This window comes from Aristolochia californica, unplaced genomic scaffold (assembly GCF_029961685.1).
Source record: "Aristolochia californica isolate CCGP_79_NKW_82.1479 unplaced genomic scaffold, dmAriCali1.0.hap1 SCAF_4, whole genome shotgun sequence".
Classification (NCBI taxonomy): Eukaryota; Viridiplantae; Streptophyta; class Magnoliopsida; order Piperales; family Aristolochiaceae; genus Aristolochia; species Aristolochia californica.
This window is the reverse complement of record NW_027182103.1, coordinates 4,706,581-4,723,443: the sequence shown is the minus strand read 5'-3', so window position 1 is coordinate 4,723,443 and position 16,863 is coordinate 4,706,581. Positions and strand designations below refer to the sequence as shown.

Below are 16,863 nucleotides of genomic sequence, written 5' to 3'. Positions count from 1 at the left end.
TCCATCAACTAAGTTTAAAAAATAGGGGTGTTGGGGTCAAGTAAAATATTTCTTTAAATAGACAACTTTCCATATCTGTTTTGTCTTCTTTCTTTTCAATACCTTTATGTGTGTCACCCTAACCCTAGTTTAGGGCTTGCAGCTCTCAATAGTCAGGCATTACATTAAAATCATTTCACTCAACACATTTCAGTTTTTATGGAAAGCAACTCCACACATTTCATGCTTCTAGAGTCATATTTATGAGCAAAATAATTTCCTCTTCTGAATTTCACAGCTCAAGCTCAGAACATGCCACAAGCTTCTCCCATGGTGGAACTAAAATGTAAAGGCAATGCAATATAAGTCTCGAAAATAGTTCCAACTGCATCCACTGACAGAGGTTTGCAAGGCAATCACCTATTTGAATTATCAACTGCAATGTTTGTAATAATGGTATTGGCTACTCTTACCTGAGATAGTATTGCATAAGACCAAATGTTTCTGCGTATTGTAGACACAACATATTTTTATGCAACCAAGGACTTACAAACTATGGTCAATCAAGTAAGCAACATGACCTAACGAAACTAAAAGAAACATTATTTTTCTAGAAAAGAAGCAGTTGCCAACTAGATAAACATATGTCCTAAACAAGAAGAATGAGATTCATTCTTTTAGGTATGCCAGAACAAAGAGTAAATTCTATCCACCAAATATGAGCACCAGAAGTAATGTCAATAAGGATATTTACTCGAATATGTAGGTAAACATTGATACACTGACATAACAGTTAAAATTTTCAAAGACAAATTTCACTAGAATATGCATTTACAAATTGGGTTCACTAAAAACATAGTCTTTACTAGGAAAACAACATCAAGATCAACTAGAAATAACACCCCAAACAATTTGCAAAGACTAATTCAGACAAATGAAAAATACCGTCAACAAGACACGTATAGGTGCAAATCCTACGAGAAACCAGGTTGCATGAACATTTTCCTACCAATGATTTAATTTTAATTTTAAAATCCATAACAAGCAACTAATTCTACCAACATAACAAACATAGAGGGTTCAGAAGCAATGGCATAATTTATGTAAAATTATTATATTACCTGATGCTCAGGCAGATTCTGATAACCCATGTTGCGCCATTGTGCAATTGTCATACCATGAAAAATAACAACACTAAAAAATGCATCAAGCAGAAGAGTGCGATCTGCTGCAATGGAAGCCACATCCAACAATGCTGGTGCTGGCGGCAAACTAAAAGAAAATGAAAGTAATGATGGCTGTATCATTACAACAGAATTCGAGATGGTTTCACGGTTCAACAGCATACGGAAATAAGCAGTCTCATCAGGGCTGTTGTTAAAAACCTGCAGCAAGAACAGTCCCAATTAGGTTTTTCCACCATTATTATACAAAAAAAGGAATCTTATACATTCCCAATTACCTGTACAAACTGTGACCGCCGCAAATTGAATATAAATTGTGGGAATATGGAGAGGTTTGGGTTTAATGTAAAGGATGCTGGATCATCTTTTCTATAATCACCAAACTTGGAACACAGACGAATCAAGGCTCGATCTAGCCATCTTGTTGCATCAAACTCCTCCTGGTAAAAGGAAAAAGAAAAAAAAATCCATATTTAAATCATAAGTTGGTTTTAATAGGATAAACCCACCTTGATGTTAATTCCATTTTATAATTAAATTTGAGATTTGTCATTCTAGAATAGTGTCATGGTCTCACGTGGTGCAGAGTGCAAATTGTAGGGAAGATTCTCTAGCTCGAAGTAAGGTCTCCCTCCCACATCCTACAGTGGGATGTTTGCTTCTTGATTTGGGCTTGTTGGAGGATATTATGTAAAAGGAAAAGAAGTGTTACAGACAAAGAGAAAATGGGGAATTTAATTTTGGGAATACTTTGTCAAATTCTTATATTTTATATCACTTAAACAAGGATCTTGAGAAGCAAGTTGTAACTAAGATCTAATGAAAGATTATAAATAGCAATAGAGAGGTCAAGACTAGCATCTCAGATAATCCTTTCTTTTCTTCAACTCTCCATGTACCTTCCTTCACGTTTTTCTCTCTAACATTAATGGGCTTATTCATTGCATTTTGCTTTTTGTCTGGACTTTGTTGCAGACCTTTTTTGTTCAGTTTTCTTCTTGTACTCCCTTCTTAACAAAATTCTCACCATTTTCATGTGTGTGTGTGTGTGTGTGTGTGTGTAATTAGAGGATCAAAAAAAGGAAACTAAGAAAATAAGAAATACATTGAAGGTAAAAACTAAAAATAAAGAAAAGACAAGGATGAAATTTTCCTTAAGAATGACAAAATTTCAACATGGGAATCATATCTATTATATTTTGAATGACATAAATGAGCATGACCATAAGTAAAATTTTGGAACCAAATCCTTCAATTTATTGCCATTCACCATTCATACATTGAGGCAATGATGTCACTTTGCAGGATATATAGTTGTTTCACAAAGATCGTAAAATCAGAATAAACAACGACTATTTTCCCTTTAACAACATGCCTCCCTGTCAATTACAGAATATCCAACGAAAATTATTTGTCAGTGTCAGACAAATACAAAACAAATGCCATATAGTTGACAGGACCGGAAGCAGTATGACCAAATAAAGTAACTTTGATATCTAACATGATACCAACTTAAAAGGAAAAGAGGCAGAATTAGACAGACATACCTCCATCTCCATCTTCAGAGAAGTTAGTCTAGCTATTACAACAGCAGCAGTTTCCTGGTCAAATCCTTCTACTAATTCCTGCAAATGCAGTAATACCTCAAATCAAGACTATCCTCCAACACAATTGTGGAGAAAACTGAGGTGCCGCACCAGCACTGTGCTTCGTTTTTCTTTGACATTCCAGAAGTGTATTTATTTTCTACCATTTTTTTCCACTTGTTTAAGTCTAACCATATAAATTAAATCCAATGGAATTAATAGTAAAATGAAACCATAAGCATCCATAAGGAGATCCAAAAGATTTTAACATGAGGTATAAGTTACAATAGAATTTGCAGTTCACCAAGCAAAGAACATATTCTTTTTTTTTTTTGAATAATATGCAAAGAACATATTCTTTTTTTTTAATAATATGCAAAGAACATATTCTCAAAACCATGAAAAAATATAATACACATACTTTTTTTTTTTGAAAAAATGTGTAAATAGACTATAAAAGAGAAGAGCAAGTACAAACAAACCTAGGTCGGAGGGCCTTCTTCCACAACAAGGTGTTGGAGTAAAATGCCCGCCTTAGCCTGGGTGTCTGCCAAGTTATTGGCAGAGCGAGAAATATGCTTCCAATTACAATTCAAATGAGAAATTAAATTAAATATTTCCGATTACATATCCTAGTGACGCCACGGGGGCTAGATGAATTTTTCACACCAGTTGATGACCACCTTTGAGTCGCCTTCTATGCAAAGTGGACCCGAGAGTCGATTTGAAAAAAATTTAATTCCGTTTAGTAGTCCAGAAAGTTCAGCTGTTGTGGAATCTGAGTTTCCAAGGGGGCCCGCAAAAGAGAAGAGGAGATCTCCGTTTGCATACTTGACAATAGAATTTTGAAAATTTGAAATTTAGCACATGAAAATTTATAAAAGTCTCAATGTTGCCGCAGATATAGACACCCTGTTTCTGTTTGATTATTCATCAAAATTGGTGATCTCTACTCCCACATGAAGCTAGCAAATTGCTAGTCACTAATGACCTAAAAGATTACAATACCACAATCTCTACTACCACATGAAGCTAGCAAATTGCAGGTCACTAACCTTAAAGATTGCGAGGCCACTCGATTTCTCCCTAAGCAGTGAAAATTATTACTAGATTAACTTCTTCTATGCAAAAAGAGAAGTACCAGCAAAACCAACTAAAGTTGGTGTATAGTAAAACATCCCAAAACATTAAATTTGTACTTCCAACCTTCAAACCAAGAGGCAACCTTGAGAACCAGTAACATTGCCTACACTTTTTTTTTTTTTTTGCATATCCATTGGTGACTAACCTAGATAGAATTTTTTTTAATTCATTACAAAGGATTATACCCGAATCCCGCGTGCCTAAGAAGACTTAAACCTAGATAGAATTTGTTTTAATTCATTACAAAGGATTATACCCGAATCCCGCGTGCCTAATAAGACTTAAACCTAGATAGAATTTTTTTTAATTCATTACAAAGGATTATACCAACCCCCCCCCCCCCCCCTCCCCCCCCCCCCCCACACACACACACACCCACACACACACACGAGACCACGGAGCCATTGCTCAAGTTCCCCTAGAAACAATTGCAACAGTTATTTTCAGAAAAACAAAATCACAAATTCACTCTTTTCTTCTTAGGTTTCTCTCACTCTTTTTTCGAAAATGATTTTTTTTAAAAGTGCTCTCACTTTTTTTCAGTAAACACTTTGTTAAAATGTAGTATAAGGGGCAGTTTGGTTATTTTACATGATTTGTATCTTTTAGTGAAAGTACTATCATGTTCAGAATGTTTAGGTGTGTCTATGGTCCATTTTTTATGTTTGTTTACAGGTGTGGTAAGGAATGTTTAGGGTGGACGAACTCAGTTATCTTCTCAAGGATTCTGAAAATTTTCTATTTTATAACTGGTTGGAAGTGAAAAAAGATTCATCATTATGTTTTCTCTTTCCATGGGTGATTTGTTGAAAGATGCACTATGAGGAAGTAGGTGTTAATCTGTTCTTATCTTCCCCAATAGTAATCCATACGATTTCGCTAAGATGGCATGATTAAATGGATACATTTTAATCAAAAACTTTCAAATTAATAGCAATTATTGCCCCTAAGCTGTACTTTAGACATTCTATATCTATGTAATTGTCCCTCTCTCCCTTAAGAGTCATAATACGAGTTAATGGGGTAGAGTTCTAGCTTTTATTATACATAAATACGTCGGTCCATTCACGTCATAAGGGAGAGAGTCATTTTCATCTATTTCATCGTAACTCACTTAACTCCCTAATAAAAGAAAATTTGGGCCAAACTCATCTCCTAATACTTGTTGCCATTTCCTCTATTCCTCTTACCAGATTTCTTCAACTTTGCACAAATGATTGATCCAAATGACTTACAAAAGATAATAGCATCAACATTTCTAATAAAAAAAAGTAATGCATATTGTGGATTCACCAACCTTTTTCTTTTATGAAAGTTGATTTTATTAAGAGAGAAAACAACGAGAAACAAACGCAGGGGAGCAAAACCCTAACAACAAGGGATTGAAAGGAGGCTCCCTGCTTGGCCTGTGGATTCACCAACTATGTGGGTCAATCATGTCATAGCTCCAGGACCCAAGCAGTACAATTCTAAATGCTCATCAACTCTATCACATTTGCGTCATTGGGCTATCAACAGAACCATACTAACCAACCACCATGTTAACAAGTATTATACTAAGCAACAACATTGTTTCTTTCTTTTTTCTTTTTTTTTTATGGAGAGTGAATTTATTGAAAGGAGAAACTAGAAAGAGTAAAAACTAGGGAGGGGGGCGGGGTGCTCCTGTTCTAAGCAACATCATTGTTGAGAATGTAAATCATCTTACCTCGTTACTGGCAGAACTATCTGCCCATCTTCTAGTAATTGTTGTAACACGGAGCCTCATATGGCCTTCAGGGTTCTGATAACTGCAAAATAATTTTAAAAAATTCAGTCCGTGCAAACATAGTGAATCCCACAAAAACAAAAAGATCAAGGATATATGAAATGAAAAAGGGTATATAGCATCTGCCATTAACCTCGTCACAAACTGTAGATACAACTGCTGGCTTGGAATTGCAGGTGAGGCCGACCGGTCACTGGGTGCAATATCAAAGAAAACTGTCAAACAGGTACTCTTGTCAAGACCACACATCTTCCAGGAAGTTGTGTTCCCTTGCCCAATAACAGTATCAGCACAAGCAGGCCCTTTCTGCAAAACTTCTCAGAATCAGTAGCAACATAATAGCATCAGAATCTTCAATTCACATGAACGCAATGAAGCATGGCCCTTTCTCTTGTTAATATAAATACATCTTTTTCAAAAAATAAAAAAATAAATAAAGCATGGCCCTGTAAACAAATGAGGAAGATAAATGCACCAGTTTTAACGGAACACACCTTCTCCAAGGATGTGCAAGGTCCAATTATTCCTTGAATTTTAATATCCTTCGAGCAAAAGATATCCAGCGTAGCACTGAAACAGAGAAGGAAAACTTGAATATAGCATTACATGATCAAATCAAAAGGAAAAATATTATTATTTTTTTCAAGTGCAGGAGAAATAATCAGAAAATTGTTCAAACCAAAGAGTTCCACTTAACTTCTGCTTAACTAGAATAAAATTTGTAGTGACGTACGTAAAACATCCAGCCTTTCAGCCAATTAAACTGTATTCAAAGGAACCAAAGAGTTGGAGAATTGCACAGAACTAAAAAAGCTGATCATTTCTTAAACCTCCCTGAATACGCTTGCCCGGTGAGGCAAGTCAGGCAAGACAGGCTGGATAAGTCCAGATTGGACTGCATATAACAGACTAAATGGCGAGGTTGTAACTAGATTAGATCAGTGAAGAAGATAAGAACAGGCAAATAATATAGATGCAGAAGACAAAACCAGAAGCCATGAGCCCATTTTACAAGAAACATAAAATCAATAGAATTGGACTCTCTGTGCTAACCCCTTTGCCAAGAGCGTCCCTAACATAATTGGCAGAACATAGGGTGTGGCAGTAATGATGTGACTTAAAAAGAAATTAAAACCCCAAAAGCAAGGCAAAAGAATATATAATAAACCCCATGGCAGGACAAGACTGTTCTGGCACCAGCTAATAATGAAAATGGCCTCCCCTCCAACTTCAAGGAGACAAAAAAAAACACTCTCCATAAAAATCCTATCAAGTCCTGTAGCAATGGTCTAAGCTTAGACTCCAAGGAATCAACTATGCTAAGGGAACCACAGTGGTTGAGGACAAGAAACTTCTGAATATTACCAAATGATAGCAACTATCAACAGTAACACTTCTAAGTGTTGAAGTATACCAAGGGCAGCAGAGCGTGTGAGGACAAGAAATCTTCAAAAATCACATAAAAAAACAGCAACTCCCAGCACTGAGTCTTCATAAATATGGAATTTTTGGGTGCGATCATACCAGCACTAATGCACCGGATCCCATCAGAACTCCGAAGTTCAGCTTCATTTCAAAAAAAAAAAAAAAAATGGAATTTTTGTTTTGATGTTTCCATCATCATATGTTCTGAAGTAACAACAGAAGTTAAAGACATGGACTTGAATTTCAAGGAACATTAAGAAACATGTGGGGAGAGACTGAAAAAGAAACAGAAGGTCAAGGAGAAAGAGAAGAAGAAAACAGTCTCAAAAGCAGCACTTGACCAATGAGGATTCTCTGCAGTCCAATATAACGCACAGCAGGGAATAATTTTTTAATTGAATACAAGAAATACTTTCATATACAAAGTAACAAAGGTATATATGCTTTTAAAAAAGGTAACAAAGTTTATATTTTCAACATCGTGAGGCTAACCAGAGGGTTAACAATAACGAGTTGTTTTCTATATGTAATTACATAGGGTTAATAATAATAAGTTGTTTTATATATGTAATTAAAGAAGGTTGTACTGCCAACCAGCAGATTTGAGCTGCCCATTGCACAAAGATGCTACAGAACTTAAACAACATAGGCTTTGCTCATATTATGGAATCAAAGAGAAAAGGACATTCTCCATTCTCATGTCAAAATTAGACACATAATACCACAGTACATTTGAAATTTACATACCAGAGAGATGAAGGAAAGGAAGAGAAAAGCAATAACTCACTTGAATGACAGGCCAAGTGACTGTTCACTGTCCTCAAATATACGCCTGAAAGAGTCTTTGAACACGGGATGTCCAAAACTTTCAGCCAGGACAACAAGGCCACCAGTCCTCTCAACACACACTTTCATCTCAGCAACTCCAACCTATCATTATTGCAGAATAGAAGATAAAACATGAGTTCAAATAGTATGGCAACATTTTAGTCCTTTCATTCTATAACACTTTTTCAAGGAAATGGTTGCTGACACCATTTTTATTAGAAAAATAACAGAAACAAAAAACGATATTATATCAGCTCAATGGATCTCAAAGCTCCTAAATAAACAACAATCCCATAAGTACCCATGCAGTGCACCTCACAAACCCAACCAGCATAAGGAGTGAATTGAACGTGCAGCAATATCCACAAGAGATATAGAAAGAGAGAGAGCTTTGTACTTGTTTCTCACCCCTATCCTTGGCTGCAAACCTTGTCACCTTCCCACTTATCTTGGCCTCCCCCTGTTTTTATATAGACCCTCTACAATAGCAAGCATACCAAAACTTTTTATCTCTTTATTGCTATACCTAGTTGGTGTTCTGGTCACATTGAGTCATAGAAAGAAGGTTTCTGTGGAAGGGATCCTCCAATTTCATATAGCATCTGATAAAGAAGGAAGAGATTTACATGCCAAATGATAACGGTAGCCCTGGAATCAGGATAAAGTTTTTAAACAGCATTGTGAACAAAATGGTTCTAAAATATTGTGGCCAGCCTCTGGAAATCAATCTGTAATACAAAAACCAGTATTATTAAAGGTATAAAATTCATGTTAGAGGAAATCAAGCAAAATTTTGGCCTAATATTCTGGCTATGAAAATTGCATTATCAGCTTCCAATCCCATTATATGTCAGATTGATTTGCAATTCCCAAAATTTCAGTCCAAAGTTCAGTTTCTTTCTTGTGACTTAAGAACTAGGTTGAGAAGAACGCTCTCTGAATTTGGAGCAAGTCACCTTCTCTTGATGGCTTGTATGCCAGGGGGCCTGGGAAGCAACTCCTCTATTTGGAAAAGGAGCTTATTTGATCCCTCACTTGTTGTCTCCCAGTATGCTTACCAAAGTGGTCACAACTAATCGGTCTGCATGCAGTGGTAATTGCTTGGAACACCCTTGCACCCTCGAGAGGTATGCAGTTCATTTAATGCACTATAAAAGGTAAAATCTTCAATGCTGAACAACTCAGTAGAAAGGATCACGCTCAGTACCACTAGTAAGCTCTGCAACAGATAGGATGATAAAATTAATCATTTTTTGTTCCATTGTCCCTTCCTTACTGGTCCTTTTTTTTAACCCATGGCCCCACACTTGGAAACCCCTAATGGGGAATTAACTGTTCTGGACAAAGGTTCTCCAAACGGTGGTAGAGTGCTAAAAATGTTAGGGTTTAAAGAAGGAGTTTTGATCAAGGGACCTCCGCATAGGATAAAGGGCATTAGTGAAGTTAGGTTAAAGGAAGGGGAGAAGACATCTGTTTTTGGGTGAACGAGCTGTTTTCTATAACTAGATCTTTGAGAAGGGGAGGTAGTATTTTCGGCATATGCTATAAAGAGTAGGGGAGAAGATTTGCTTTGAGAAAGAACTTGAAGGGACAGTGGAATCCACTTTTTACTTTTCTACAACATATATATAGAGAGAGAGACATGTGGAAAGAAGGAGAAGGGGCCTCAGAAGGTAGACCCTTGTTTAACTCTGTGTCTTGTATTTCTTACTGTGTATGTTAGGCACTCCAGAAAAGGCTCTCTTGAAAAGCCTCTCCAGTTTTTTTCTACCAAATCACTCTTCCTTCTCCATCCTATCTCACGCCAAACTACTTCCTACTCCTTCCTTTGCACATTTCTCATTACAAACTCATAAAAGAAATCATAAAAATATCAAGCTACAGATCATCATGAAAAAGTGCTATTTTTTTCAGTTTTACAGTACTTGGTAAGAGCATTAAGTGTATGGCTCCACACACATATATTTGAGAAGAGAACTTGCAAAAGGTACAACTTAATGAAATATCTTGCTCTTAAAAAAGGAAACATTTTCTCTGTCCATATATTGCTAAATGCAGGACATAACAGAGATACAAAAAGAACCACAAACAGCTAAATAACTCACAACCATGTTTCTTCGAAACACAAAATATTTTACATTACACAGATTACACTTTCCCATGTATTTACTCATGGAAATTTTGATTTGACTTACCACATGTCCGTGGATCACATTCAGCATTGAGCTCAAATCCCCAAAGCCATGGATAGGCATAAAATCAAAAAACCTTCCTTTTTGAAAAAATAAGCTAAGAGTTTAATGAAATATAACAGCATCTATTATAAGAAAATGAAAATTGTAAAAGATCTGAAAATTAATCAATAAATTAACAGGACTAATGGAAACCTGATCAAGTGCAGAAGCAAACAGATCTAAGACATGACCCTGACCAACTAATTGCTTGGCTAGATTTTCATAAAATTTAACAGCTTTGTTGAAATGCGGTGCTGCATCCTTGTCAAGATCTTTATGAGAGCGAGCAGGCTCAGACAAATCTTTTGACACAATCTGCAGACAAGAGAAATGTTCAGCATTCACAATATCTTTAAACCTCAAGACATGTCATTCTATTAATTTATATCAAAAATAAATAAATAAAAGCCTCTAATGCAGAAATCAACAAGCATTAGGTAAGCAAAATTTTAATAGTTGCAAAAACCCCATAACAGCTTTAACAGTGCTTACAAACCAAATGACTTCAACAACAACCAGCACAAACTGCTTTTGTATTTCTTCTTATCTGAAATTCGAGAATCAGTACAGAAACTACAAAGAGGTAAAAGAGTGTTGGATATAATCCAATTTCAAGAAAGTTGGACAGAATAGAGCCAAAGAAAATAAGACATGAGCAGATCAAACAACACAAATACACTTCTTCATACATGCCTCACCCAAGAAAAACAAATATCTACTTGGAAAACCAATCCAGGATTTCCCAGCTCACGTTGTAGACATTCTTAGACCAGAGAAAAACAAAAAACTACAAACGAAACTTTCAAACAAAACCAACCAATATTCCAGTTCTAAAAATCTAATTACCAGAAGAGAAAGACTAGAGCTGTGAAAAGTGGCAACAAAAGGAAAAGGAAGAGACAAAATTGAAGTCAGAAAGATGGAGGTAACCCCGAACTTGCATTTATATCAACACATCAACATAGCTTCCACTAAGCAAGTTACCTTCATTGTTTGCAAATCAAATGCTAAATGCAAGGAAACCAGGTCTATTCCCTAGGTGCCCAAGTAAAGTTTTAGCTAACCTTTCTGTTATACATGAAAAAATTTCCAAGGGCTACATTGAACAGTTAACATCTACGTCTAGACCATATGATATGAAATGCATATGACCGCCGGTAATAAGTAACACAACCAAAGTACAATTAGACAACCTAATCAGACAAGAATAAGGATTCAAATTTTTAATATGCAACCTGAATCTTAGAAAATAAAATAAATCTATAAAACCAAAATCAATCAAAAGAAAAGTCCAAAATGTCAAGAATAACCATCATCCAAATCGACATGTAACAAAAAATGGACTCCGATTAAAGATATAGTATCAACTAGAAAGTATGAACAGCAAAGAAAGCAATAAAGTTCTCTTACCGTGCCTGGACCCTCTGTGCATGGTCCCCCCACTAAAGCTATAATTCGAGCCCCAGTTCCGGGAACACATGCACCTAACAAACCCGCGGCAACACTTAAAGCAACCCCGGTGCACCTCAAAGACCTGTTTTCAGGTCGGACGGGCCATTGATCTGTCTGTAACTCATCCAATAACTGGAGAAAAAAATACCAATATCAAAACTTGTTAGAAAAATGAACAGACACTAAACATACCAAATTGTACGAATTTATAATTTAACAAACAGCCCTACCGAAGTACGTGCATATTCGCAATCTGAAGCCGGCAACAAAAACCGATTCACGATTCCGTGGTGGGTCATGGCAACAGCACCCGGCATGGCTTTGACAGGGCCTCTCTGTCCCACAGACAATCCCAATTGATCCAAAATCTGCTCCTTCGTCAACTCCTTGCTCCCACGGAAGACATAAACCTTAGAGAGATCAGAGAAGCCAAGCTCGTGGACATGTACCTGGGTGCCAAAAGAGATGAACCCAACAAGGGCTTTCTCCGGCAACAGATCCACGGCCTGCTTGAGCGCCGATTTGACGAACTCTAATTCCTCCTGTATAACACAGAGATCAAGGACAAAAAGGAAGACAGGCGGGGGGGCAGCATCGGCGACGGGGATAGCGTATTCAATGGTGGTAAATTGTGGCCAAAGCTCTGCAGGGACGTTGGTTTCGGAGATGGCTGCGTAGTGCTGCGGGAAAGGATTCCGCTGGAAACAGAACGGGCAGATCCATATTTTGACAGTAAAGTCGACCCGGGCATAGGGGTTGAGAACGGCAACGCAAGTCTTGCAACGCAGGGCCGGATAAGGAAGGACGGTCAGCTCCGGAGAGTGGCGGATCAGAGAGACGGCGGCCGCAATTGGGATGACACACTTGCTAGCCTCCACTTTGGATCTGGGCCAAACATTCCACGTCATGCGGACACCTTCCGGCCCCTCCGCCTCCGACCCTGGCGTCTCCGACATTTTCAATTGGTCCCTGATCGATCAATGAAGGCAGCAAGCAGAGAAAAAGGGGGGAAATAAAAAATTTGGAGAGAGACCCCCTTGGGAGTCGCCGGAGGAGAGGTTTCTGAGGGGGCAACAGATGTGAGGAGGAGGGCTTGATTTTTGGCAGGTCAGGTTCCGCTCCCTGCTGCTTTCCGGTCGTCCGGGTTGAAAGTGGGGTCTACTTTTTTCAAGTTTTCCGCCATTGAAGTAGGGTCCAGTTCACTTCCTTCCTCTTAAATTTCCACGTTCCCGTTTCTTGGTTCAGCATGCCGTGAAGAACCGGTCGGAATGTGAGCTAATGCAACGTTTCGGTTCGAGAGCAGCCCTCGTAACTTTTCTTTCTCACGCGTATTCGTACCTTGAGTTTGTACCACTAACTACACCGACACCGGGCCATCTGGGTGACTCAGTTTAGTTTTTACTTAAAAGTGATTCAAGTTCAACTTGAAATAAGGCTCATTAAGTATAATAAGTTAAGATTGAGATTTTTTAAGTTCAACTTGTTAGCATAATTTTTTTTATAAAAATACCTTTTACTCTAATTGTTCTCGTCAGTCCCTCTTCAGTTGGTTGATAGTTGATCTTATTTATCTCAAACCTCAAAGACGATCGATCGTTCGGCCCTTTTGGGTCTCCCAACATTTAATATTATTATTTACCAATGGAAAAATACTATTAATAAAGGTGTTTGTTCTTTCTTTTAGGTCTATTAAATTGATTAGTATACATTAGTATATGCACCATTGAAAAGTATTGAACTCCTATGTGATAACTTACAATTCAATGATACTAAGTTCATCACAATATTCTCTTAATTTATTTATAATTTTTATTTTTGTAGTTTTAAATGTAGGTTGAAGTTTGAGTTCAAACTCGATTAAAAATTTTGGAGTCGATATCAATTCCAAGTTTAGGCTCAAGGATGAGTTTGAGTTCCAAATATTCAAATCAAGCCAAGCTAGAACATATGTAAGTTTGACCTTTGCTCGACTCAATGCCACCCCTACCAGCAACTAAGGGAAAGGCCCAAGTGGCTAATTGTTAATGCATTTGAAATTGAAGCATAATTGGATTTTTGAGTATCCCAATCCTATAGTACTTCCTGCTATATTATTAGGTTAAATTAATATTTATCGAAAAGTATGTTGAGAGTTGATCCAAAATTATGTGTAATTATTGCTTACATTTTTTGTTCTAATAGAAAGCAAATAAAATTATTAGAGAGGAAGAAAATGGGCATCTTTTTCTCCCTCCCCTAGTTGTAAAAAGAATGAAGGGTATCTTTATTCTCTTTGAAAACGGAAGAGGAGGTAAGAGTGGGTATAGGTTAGGTCTTTTGGATTTTTTAAAACTTGAACCTAACCTTGAACCTTAACCCTAAAACTTGACCCCAAACCTATTCTTCGCCCCCACAACCCTGTCCCATATCCTTACTCTTCCCCCCTTTGGCCCATAATCTACCATATATATATATAATCAAAGTTTAAATAATAATCTATATAAAAATGAAACTATACTATAAATAAAAAATTAAAATTTCCCACAACAATTAAAGAAGTTCTATTTTTATATTTTAAAATATTTATAATTTTAAAATAATAAATTAGTTAATTAGGTAGAGTTGGGATGAGGTCGGGTCAAGTTTGGTAAAACCTTTCCCCTATCCCCACCCTAAACCCAAGTGTGTTTTTTCTTCAGCCATGTCTCCACCCTACAGGGTGAGGAAGAAAACCCAAACCCAGGTCTTTCGATTAGGTTGGTCAAGTTGGGGTAGGTTGGATTGGGTTGGGTCATTTAGGTCGAGTCGAATCGGGTTTTCCACTTAACGTGACCCGATGTCCATTGCTAAGAGAAAGGAAGGGGGGGAGGAAAGGTCCATCCTTATCTGTATACTAAGGGTATGTTGGTGCAAAAAGAGGGAAAGTGAAAGTGAATTTAAATTCAGTTTTACTTACCCAAAATCGTTTGTTAATACCCAAAGAGTGAATAGTAGTAATTTTGAGTATGTTACTATTACTAGTATTTCCTTCAGTCATCTTAAAACATAAGATTAGCAAAGCACAAACAAGGAGGGGATATGATGAGGAATCAAACTGAAAATTCAATTAAACTTGGCACAATTGCTATAATCCAATATTGAAGAACTTATTTGGACTGAAGTAAGGTCACTTTGTCAAGCTTGAGAAACAATTAAATCAATGATATGTTGTCCAAAAGAAAGGGTAACTCGAGTGAGGTAACTTTCCTTACAATCCAAGTTTTAGTTAATGAAAAACCTTTATGAATTAAAAAACAATCCAAGCTTGAATTCAAAACTGAAAGTTAGAATCTTGGAAGGCTCATGCTTGCCGAAAACAGCCATAATTCAAATTTGAAAGAAAATAATCCACTTAATCAAATTTGAACAAATTTCTCATCCAACAAGCCACTTTCAAATAAAGGTAAATCCCTATCCACCAAATTAGCTTCAAAGAAGCAAAAAATCATGCATAAGGGGGGGGGTGGGTTAGTCCACAATGAACTTAAAATGAAGTAAAGAATTCAATTCATCTTAAATGAATTGATTCAACTTCAACTCATCATTGGGTATTAGGGGGGGTTAGTCCAACATGAAGTGAGATGAATTACTCCCACATTACTTAGGTCATCAGATTAAGTGAATCAATTATCCCCTCATTCAATTCCAATTCAAAAAAACCTCAAGAACTCGTGGCTGAATCTTAACCAAAATCGTGGCTTAATTATCCTTTACAAGAGTGTCCTCTTATCACGTAAAAAAACACATTTTTGTTACTCATTTCCAAAAATCCTTTAGGCAATGGAATTGCTCATAAGTCTTAAAGGATCGGAGAAGGGATTAGAAACTTCCAAATATTCATAAATCACCAAAAACAAATTGGTCTTTGAGCTCGACAAAATCCCACAAACAATTTCTTCACAGAGAATTTGAGTATCATAAACCATAAAGCAACTTGATTTAATCCAAAAAATCAACTAAAATACTGGTCTTTAATAATGAGAGGTCAAGCTAAATCTCATGCAATTCTCATGTTATTCTTCAATCATATAAACACTAATTTTATAATCAATAAATCTTTATAGAACTTGTAAGCAACCGATCTTGATCAAACTTGTAATATTTGATTAGAAGAAAATGAAGGTTATAATCCTATAAACACCAAGGATTAGCTTTCACAACTTCTCATATGAAAGCCAATTTTTTCTTGATGTAATATAGATTAAAGTCTAGGTACATAGCATGAAAAAATAACCAGAAATCACTTATCTTTCATGGTTGAGTTTCTTCCTTCAAGAGTAACTTGAATGAGACCTTCAAAAGCACTTAAGAATCACTTCAATGTGGGAATTCTAAATCCTATGCTCTAATACCACGTAGATTTTAGGACCCAATCACATTGATCTCAAACAAAGGAAGGAGAGAAGAAGAAGAGGAAGAAGGAAACAAGAAAGAAAGGAGAGAGGGTTTAGAGCTCAGCTACCAAGAGAAGGGAGAGGAGAGCTTGGACGAATTTGAGAAGAGAGGAGAAGGCTTAATGCTCTACCTCTTAGCCAAGGGCCTCTATTATAGTTTTTAGAGTGTATGTTACAATGGCTACAATGCCATTAAGGCTACAATCTTTACAAAAAAAGAAACAAAAATCGACATGTAAGTACATCTTCCTGCCATCTTTATGAGAAATTTTCTTATTTACCAAGATGACACCTCTTGGACGTGTGGGCTTAAGCCCATCTTCTAATAGTATGATTGATCAAAATCTTCTTGTTGGGTGTGACATTTTTAAGTTGATCAATCATTGCCAAGGTATGATTGATCAATCAGAATTGCCTTTGGCAATGCCTTACAAGTATGATCGATCAATGAACTTTCCATGATCAATCATACTTTATGCCCTTGGCTGGCAAGGTTATGTATGATCGATCAATCATGTGGGTTGATTGATCATTCAATTTTAAATTCACTTGCTTGGACAATATTGATCTATCAGTCTAAGTGGGATGGTCGATTATGCTTTATAACAGGATTTGACCATGTTCTTGATGATCGATCAATCAACTTAGGTTGATCAATCATGCTTTATAATATTGGCCTGTGCACTTTTGGATGATCGATCATTGGCAGATGTTGATTGATCATTCTAGTACCAATTCAACTAAATTGACTTTGAAAGTATGAGAATTGATGTTCCTAAGTACTTCTAACATGTTTGAAAAGTGTATATGAAAATTTTAAAACATGTATGTATGTCCTAAAGCTCTAAGTTT

At 36.6% G+C, this 16,863-nt stretch overlaps 1 protein-coding gene across 1 annotated transcript in view; it reads right to left on the bottom strand.

Moving 5' to 3' along the window:
* Nucleotides 1-12,755, bottom strand: part of LOC137962005 (protein transport protein SEC23 E-like) — a 28,453-nt gene extending 15,698 nt beyond the window's left edge. Inside the window, exons 1-10 of the mRNA XM_068808692.1 lie at nt 11,830-12,755; nt 11,558-11,731; nt 10,301-10,462; nt 7,873-8,015; nt 6,155-6,230; nt 5,794-5,966; nt 5,601-5,682; nt 2,711-2,788; nt 1,442-1,603; nt 1,101-1,364 (exon numbers count right to left, since the gene is read on the bottom strand). Coding sequence (XP_068664793.1) covers nt 1,101-1,364; nt 1,442-1,603; nt 2,711-2,788; nt 5,601-5,682; nt 5,794-5,966; nt 6,155-6,230; nt 7,873-8,015; nt 10,301-10,462; nt 11,558-11,731; nt 11,830-12,555 — 2,040 coding nt within the window. The 5' untranslated portion in view covers nt 12,556-12,755. The remainder of the gene's footprint in view (nt 1-1,100; nt 1,365-1,441; nt 1,604-2,710; nt 2,789-5,600; nt 5,683-5,793; nt 5,967-6,154; nt 6,231-7,872; nt 8,016-10,300; nt 10,463-11,557; nt 11,732-11,829) is intronic.
* Between the last annotated feature and the right edge of the window lie 4,108 nt (nt 12,756-16,863).